This window comes from Polychytrium aggregatum, assembly GCF_025602895.1.
Source record: "Polychytrium aggregatum strain JEL109 chromosome Unknown BJ171scaffold_16, whole genome shotgun sequence".
Taxonomy (NCBI): Eukaryota; Fungi; Chytridiomycota; class Chytridiomycetes; order Polychytriales; genus Polychytrium; species Polychytrium aggregatum.
Window position 1 is genome coordinate 867,549 of NW_026516218.1, and position 8,138 is coordinate 875,686.

At 54.1% G+C, this 8,138-nt stretch overlaps 3 protein-coding genes across 3 annotated transcripts; all 3 read right to left on the reverse strand.

Moving 5' to 3' along the window:
- Positions 1 to 1,600: 1,600 nt before the first annotated feature.
- Positions 1,601 to 3,109, reverse strand: BJ171DRAFT_85616 (uncharacterized protein). Its single transcript, XM_053115950.1, has one exon. The coding sequence runs from the start codon at positions 3,001 to 3,003 to the stop codon at positions 1,774 to 1,776; it is 1,230 nt and encodes a 409-aa protein (XP_052967297.1). The 5' UTR covers positions 3,004 to 3,109; the 3' UTR covers positions 1,601 to 1,773.
- A 1,707-nt stretch (positions 3,110 to 4,816) lies between these two features.
- On the reverse strand, positions 4,817 to 6,470 carry BJ171DRAFT_441962 (uncharacterized protein). The gene is made up of 2 exons (XM_053108085.1): positions 5,742 to 6,470; positions 4,817 to 5,270 (listed from the first exon to the last, which is right to left on the reverse strand). Exons 1-2 carry the CDS (start codon positions 6,399 to 6,401, stop codon positions 4,878 to 4,880), a joined length of 1,053 nt encoding a protein of 350 aa, XP_052967298.1. The 5' UTR covers positions 6,402 to 6,470; the 3' UTR covers positions 4,817 to 4,877.
- A 221-nt stretch (positions 6,471 to 6,691) lies between these two features.
- Positions 6,692 to 7,794, reverse strand: BJ171DRAFT_503323 (uncharacterized protein). Its single transcript, XM_053110863.1, has one exon. The coding sequence runs from the start codon at positions 7,590 to 7,592 to the stop codon at positions 6,774 to 6,776; it is 819 nt and encodes a 272-aa protein (XP_052967299.1). The 5' UTR covers positions 7,593 to 7,794; the 3' UTR covers positions 6,692 to 6,773.
- Positions 7,795 to 8,138: the final 344 nt, after the last annotated feature.

An 8,138-nucleotide genomic window follows, 5' to 3' on the forward strand; every position in this document is an offset into this window, starting at 1 on the left:
CTTCAGTAACATTTGTTTGCTGGATAGTGGAAGTGGATGCTGGTGCCGGATTGGAACTGGAGGGGGAGGCAAGAGCTTGACGATGCCTTTCCTGCGCATTCTTGAGGGTTTTGATATGACCAATCTTCAAGCCAATATCCTTCATCTCTTTGCCATCTAAGGTGAGGAGCTATGGTGCACACGTTAGCAATGCGGGTCAAAGTACCGAGGATTGGAGCCGAGATCAAGCTTACTAATTCGATAGAATTCAATCCGTTTTCGATGAAGCAATCTCTTTGCTCATTGAGGCCATATTTCTTAAGGAATTCATCAAATTCTTTAGACTCCTCTGTCAATTCGGTCTCTTCGTCTTCATTAGAGGTCCTAGCGGTTTTGGATTGAATGTCGCCGGGTTCCTTGGTGTTAACTTGGGGGGTGTCATCTTTGGATCGAATGAATGAAAGTCAGATCACATGACAAACCAATCCAATTCGAACCACACTGGATCCGTGGCTCGATCCACGATCACTCCGATGACGGGGGTTCGATTCCCGACATCGCCATTTTACCGAGAAGTCGTCCTGGTTTATCTCCAATCCACGACCATTATTGTTCAGAATCGATTCAGCAATCAACGACACTGACCTGGTGCTTGTTTCTTCTGGTGCAACCACCAGAGGGACAGCAGTCCAACGAGGGCTGATATGACGATGATCCTTTGGAGCATCGTGGATGAGATCAGGGCGATGGGGGAAAAGGGAGGACCGGGGGTTGGGTGGATGCTTTATACTCCCCATCCCCGGGTGGATTGGGGACCCGAGCCCCCAAACTCGGCCAGAGTCGCGCGATGCGAAAGGGGAAGGACGGACGCCATCGACAAAGCAAAATGTAAAACACCTCGTCAAGTCGGATACAACGGTAAATGTCTGTGGATGGCGATAAGCTATCGAGCCGCACAGCACGAGCCTGCTGCGCTGACAGGCGGTGCCACAGGCATGGCACAAGCTGCGCGCGAACCCGATTGGATAGAATGGCCGGGCATCAAAGGCCGACTTGGGCTCGGAGAGGGAGCGAGGGAAGCAAAGATCCGTTCAAGATAAGACTTGTCTCGAAATGAGACGTGAGGAACACTCAGAGAATAACGTAGAAGGCACTTTATTTAGTCCTATTTTGAACGCTGAGGTTCGACTACACATCGCGGGGGTCAGGCTATTTACAGGCAAGCCCGGACTAGGCAGCGATGGGCAGCCAAGGGATGGAAAAGTGGGCGATCGAGCAGGGCGGTGCTTCTCAAGCCAGAGCCGGAATCGGTTCACTTTGGTGTCCAAAATGAAGTTTGCCTGCTTGCATACCAGTCGCAGATTCCCGATAACTGTGAGTGGAAGGGAGAACTGGAAAGAGTCGTTGCAGCATATGATGGTGAAGATGTCGGGGACAAGGCCCCGATGAACCGGCTGGACAGGGTTGAGGTTCGCGGGGCTTGTACCCGCACCGGCTAAGGCGAGGGCTCGACGGGTCTGCGAGCGGGTCACTCGGCGCTCAGGAGGGCTCGCCATATTGGCTGGATGGGAGATGGGAGATTGTCGCTGGAGCTGGGGAGGCAGGGGGGAATCCGCATCCAACCCGAGACGAAGATCACCGAGCCTGTCCGAACCGCGGATCGAATCGGATCCAGCCGGTTCACGTGGTTGCTGGCAAGGATTCGACCTGTCACTCGTCCCACAAGGACCGCCAAACACAAAGACTCCATGTCCCATCACCCAGAGTACATGTACACGGATCAAAGCAGTGTCTTTATTCAATCAATTCATCCTCAGAGTCAGAAGTCAAGTCAAAGATCGCACCATTGAGCTCGGAGGGAATGGAAACAGAATCATCCAGCACAAAAACATCACCATCATCGTCAATGTCCATCGATTCACTGCAGAAATCCGCCAATTCATCATCCGACATGGAGTATTCGTCTTTTTCAAATTCGGCCTCGTAAAAGTCGTTCGCCCGGTACCATTTGTACAAACGTCGGCTCTCCCTGCCACTCAGAGGCTTGAAATCCGGGTGATCCCTGAAGCACTTGACGTTGTGGGCGATGAGGTCGACGATGGCTTGGGGAATGCTGATGACGGATGTGTGAGTGACGACCTCCCTTCTGTAGAACCTGCGGACGGACGCCCAGTGTTCAGCACTCTGTGTCCACTGGGCGTTGAATAGGAGCCTCCAGAACTTCATTTCCTTTCGATTGCCTCGATGGTAGAGCCACTTGCGTCGGTAGATCGTAGCGAGAATGGCGGTGGCAAACGGATACCCGGCGGCACTCGCATTCTCGAGTCTGGGAATCGCCTTCTCCTCGACAACATTGTCCGAGTATATAACCGAGAGGCCGTATCGACTCAGATATCCGATGCCCAGCATATACACCGCGACAGTGTCCCCGAGTTTGGCGGCATTTTCGACGGCATCGTAATAAGTCTTCAATTTGTTGCGGGTAATTCGATATTTACCCTCCGATCCAATGCAGCGGTTCATCAAAATGCGGGCAAAGACGGCAGAGGCAGTTGCTCGCTCGGCCTTGGTGTACATCGTGGTGTCCTCGGGTGCGTCCATAATCTTCAAGAGCCAGCGGTCGTCGTAGAAGCTCGGGGACGGGGAAGGGTAGCTCCGGAAGAGGCGCTTGGCGTCTTGGTCCAGAATCGCTTTCTGTACGTCAAACTCACCATATCGATTGGCGAGGTAGTCTCCGTGGCTATGGTAGATATCCATCCCATTCATGTCGAGCCAAAGTCGGAATTGGACCAACTTGGAGCCTCGAATGAATGAGTCGATCGTCTTGCAGGTCTGCTTGAGTCGGAGCAGGGTAGAGACATCCAGACGCCAGAGGAAGGAATCGTTGGACACCACAATGGAGGCTTGGACCAGAGGCGAGACTTGGTGGCCTTGGTGGTCTTGGGGGAGACAGAGACGCTTGCCGGAAATCTCGGGAGTGTCGACCATGGAGGCGAGAGCGGTGGAAGAGAGAGTGTGCTTCATAGTGAATATATAGTGTAGTAATAGTAGGGAGTAGTGTGTAAATCGTGGGATAGAGCGGTGATGCGAGGTGTGGTTGCGTCGGAGACGGAGGGAACGGCCTCCCTTTTATCATCGGGGGGTGCATCCGCTGCCTGCGTGCACATGGGACATGTCGATTAGCTGGGGTTTGTTTCAAAATCGATAGCAAGGCATTCTCCTTGATGGGCGCCCCAGCGAGGATCGTATGATGCGAAAAAAAGATAGGCTTTGACATCCTGAATGCCAATCACCTTCATTTGATCCGTTTGGTGTGGTCAGCATGATGCATGCGACTCCTTCGAGTGTCCCGGGCTTGACACCCACCACACCACTCGGGAGGATGCGGCGCAGTATGATTATCTGCGGATCTTGTTCTCTGGCGATGACAAGCACATCCCATGTCGTTTGGGGCAGTCCACATGCATCATGCGGCTCATTCGAGTGTCCCGGGCTTGTCGTCCAATGCACCAATCGAGAGAATGCGGCGCAGTATGATTTTCTGCGGACCTTGTTCTCTGGCGACGACAAACACATCCCATGTCGTTTGGGGTAGCCCGCATGATGCATGCGGCTCCTTGGAGTGTCCCGGGCTTGTCGTCCACCACACCACTCGAGAGAGTACTTGCTTTTTTTCCTTGTCGTTGGGTTTTCTCATTGATGTGATTTGATTTGGGTGGAGACCACTTGCTCCGAGGCGCATGGGGGTATTTGGCTGGCGGTGATAAATAGCCCATCGTCTCCCACCTCCAAGTTCTCATCCCCCACCAGTCTCTACTCGACTACGACCTACTTCTCTACAAGCGACTACGCTCTACGATTTACACCAGGTTCGTGCTCTCCCACGCACATTGCGGGATGCTTCAATGCTCACAGTTACTGACACACCCACCTTTCATCCAGATATAGACATGTCTACACCTTCCGCCTCCCCCACTGCCCCTCTGCGCTCCCTCCGCTGCACCGAGGTCCTCGTTGATGGCACTCGCTGCCCCGGCCGCGCTGTCCAGACCGGGCTCAAGTGCAATGTCCATTGCACCAAGGTCGGCTACAATCACCGCTGTCCCTATGCCACGGGCATGTCGGGATACACCATACAGTGTTCGAAATCCTGTATGGAGGGGTACGATGGTTGCTTCCATCACCGCCGCTTCCCCGAAGCGGACTATGTGGGTCGCTGCACCCACATGACCAAGAAATCCGACTTGAAGATCCGCTGTTCCTGCAAGTCTTTGCATGGCCGAGACGTTTGCGAGTGGCATGATCGTTATCCCACTCGCTCCTACTTGGATGTAATGCAGGTCGATCACAAGCCTGCGTATTACGACTCGGACTCGGACGACGAGCCCGGACCATCGACTCCTCGTCGCGCTCCCGTGAAGCGCATTACCCGCACCCCCGAAGCCTTTTGGGATGCCGAGGACCATGATGAACCCGCCTTTGTCTCCCCTGAGCAGAAGGCCGCCGATGTCAAGAAGGCCGAGGAACTCGCCAGGATCGTGAGTGCCCTCATGTCTGTCTCAGACAGAGGTGAGGCCATTGATACGGATGCCGTTAGCAAGGTGAGCCTCGGACCCGCAGCACCCAGTCCTGTCTTTCTGGCTCTCAATCGCGTCAATGTTCTCAACTGGCTTCTCTCCACCCCAAAGATTATTGCTGGTGTCATGGGTGAACGGTCCCCCAGAGAGCGTCGCGCCTTCACTCCCGCACCCAAGGCCTCCAAGGGCACCAAGGTCAAGACTGAGCGTGGCTAAATGGGTGGATGTATTGTTTTGTTTGCACAGTCATGAATACATTTGACTGACTCCAACCACGAGCACCACAGAGATGGGATATACTGAATACTTCGTTCACTGACTTCAATTGATTCGCTTCCTGGCCTCTTCGTGTCCCTGCACAGCGGACTCGAGGAACCAATTGGTGGCTTCGTCTTGATCTCTTGCGACACCTTGGCCATACCAGTAGCAGATGCCAAAACGATACTGACCGTAACGATTTCCCTGCCAGGCTGACTTACGGAACCATTGGAATGCTTCGACATGGTCTCGGTCCGCCCAGTTGCCCCATAGGTAGCATAGTCCGACTTGGTGCTCGGCGTAGGAGTTGCCCAGGGCAGCGGACCTCAGGAACCACTCGAATGCTTGCTGTTGGCTGGCAGCAACACCAGTTCCGGAGGAGTAGCACCGGCCGAGTAGGTTCTGGCTGTCACTGTGACCATCATTAGCGAGCCCTTGCAAGATTTGCACTGCTCTCTGAGGGTCCGTGGTGACACCATACCCATAGAGCAGACATATGGCCTTGAGATGCAGACAAAGCCAATCGTGACTTGCTCCCATTTCACAGAGCCAGTAGAGCGTTCGACGTGTTGTGTTGGGTGCTTGATAGTTAAAGCGACAGGGATCCACGAAGCATTCGTCTTCGCCAAGAGCGAGGCCACTTTCGCGGATCATCTTGACGCCCCTGGGCTTGTCCTGAGGAACGGATCGACCAAGGTAGCGAAACCATCCAACCATGAAGGTGGCGATGGCTACATGGGCTCGAAGATTGGAATGCTGGCGAACTTGCTCCCAGCACCCAAAAGCGTCGGTGTCACTCTGCCCTACCCTTTGGCCGAGGAAGTAAAGCCAGCCACGGAAGAAGACAGGACGGTAGCTGTGGTAGCCATATATGGGTACATCCGCCTTGAAGTACCAGTCGATCGCTGTATCGAGATTGAAGTCGACACCCTCACCCTGCTCGTAGCAGCTTCCGAGGGCAACTTGAGCTTGAACCAGACCGGCTGCGGCAAGCTTCCTATAGATGGCGATGGCCTTGGTGTCGTCCCGGCCGACTCCATGGTTCCCCTGGTAGCACTTGGCCAGGTGGAATTGGGCCATAATATGGCCAGCATCGGTCGCTTGCACCAGTCTTCGGAAGATTGCACGCTCCACTTTGTTACCCCATCCAGGAGGCGACATTGGGTCAATCGTCTCGATGAAAAGGCGAGCCAGAAGGTAGGAAGCGGAGGCGTTTCCTTGGTCTGCTTGAGCGTTGAGCCAGGAAAGATCGTCGGCAGCTTGATCGGAGTAGTGGCGGACGACAGCGTAAACGTCTGCACAGATGTTGTGGCCAAAGATCGATTGGCTCATGAACGTGAGCCCGTTTCGCATGAACCACCGACGGACACGGAGAATCCGGGAGCTGGCAAGACGCTCGGCTTGCTTGCAAACGAGGAGGAGGGCATCGACGTCCTCCAGGGCGAGGGAGAGCTGGAAGGTATTGTTCCAACAAACGATCGTGAAGATGTCTGAGTCGTGGTGAAAGGGATTTTGCCTGGGGTCCAGGACGGGCAAGCTTGTGTCCGCTCCGAGGAGCCGGTGCTGACTGGCGGTACCAGAGGTCATTTTCTTGTACAGGTGGAAGACAAAGGGTCGTTTGAGCTGACGGACAGGCAGGCAGGCAGAAGAACAAAGGGCCGAGATAGCGGTGGAAGGTGGGCGGGCTTGTTGGGCGGGCGGGAGGTGGGCTTGTGGACCCGGCGGAGTTGAGCCACCAGCACGGGGCGCGCTGACCATGAGGATGGGTCGACACGTGCACATCAGGTGTACAGCTGCTGCGCATGGACACTCTCTGGGCAGGTCTGGGTGGTGTCTGGCGCTGACACAGCACACCATCCATGAGTCGACACCACAATTGGACTTTGGGCAGCAATCTGGTTTATTGAATCCATGGAATCACACCTACACTCGATTATAGATGCTGTCTGGAATATTCGCTTAGTTCCCGAGCGACTTGCGGCTCTTGCGGAGATTGGCTTTGAGGGTCTCCTCGTGGATGGTGACCGCAAAGGCCGTTTGAAAGCGCTCGGCATCGAATGGTGCCTTGGTCTTGGCCAATTTCATGCTATCCCTGAAAATAGAGATGAGTTCGTCCATGACCGAATCATCAGCAGCATCGGCATCATCGGCAGCATCGTCATCGAGACTGGTTTCCTCCTTTTTAACATTGCCTTGGGCGGCAATACTGCTGTATGAATTTTGACTTTGGAACCGGTCGGCGCCGTTTCGCTGAGAAGGCGTGTTGTGTGCACTGGTTGACACTCTAGGATAGGTTGAGGGTGTAGGTCTCATCAACGGTCGAGCGGGAGTGATAGGTCCACCGAAGGGGCGAAACTTGTCGGCGGGCTTGCGCACAGGACCATCGGGTCCAGGAATCGTAGGGGGTGCATCTGGGTGGAGTTTGTAGCTGAGTGCATCGTGATGACGCTGGCAGAAATAACTGCCTTCGATCCGAGGAATGACTTGGCAGCGCTCCTTGTACTGGGTGTTTTTCTTCATGGCCCAGCAGCGTGGATCGCGAGGGTCGAGCGGATAGACTCTGTGGAACACACAGCCGTCATATCCAGGAACACAGGGCTTACTGCAGGTCGCAGTTCCTCCGGATTTGGTGGTTGGATAGGGACAATCAGAGTTCCCGGCTTTGGAGTGGACGTTGCAATATTGCGAGTCGACGAGTCGACGACCTGGGCAAGTTTGGCCGCTGTCAAGCACAAAAAGGCAAGGAGCGATAGGATTGATTCGTTGGTTCTGAGACATGGCGATTCTAAGGTGGCTACGGATGCCAAGTCGAATCACAAGTTGAGGGAGCTAAGGCAAACTGAGTCGATAGACGTCGCCTCCGAAGCGAATACCATCCAGAAATGATCTGGAACACCGAGAGGCAAGATGGAGTGTCCTTGGCCCTCTGGCCGAACCGTCAATTAATTCATTAATTTAACTGCCATGTGGCGCATTTTTTTCTCTCTCGCTCTCTGATTGGGTGAGACCATGGAGGGGTGAAACTGAAGACACAGGCTCTGCGTATAATTTATTCAGACGAAACAACCTCTACAGTGGAAGTGCATTGACAAGAAAACACAAGCCTGAAAGAAATCAACCTAAATTTATCACTCCTGTTCAAAAATGAAGAGGATGAAGTTTCAAACCAAATTGTGGCCATCCAGGGTCTTTCTCAAGAGGACCTTGGGAGGGGAGGCATATTGCTTGGGCCACAAGTTGATGGGAGCTAAAGGAGAGGCTCCAAGATATCGTCCCCTTCTTCGTCGGGCTCTGGGATGGCCGGCTCGGGGACAGCGGGTTTGG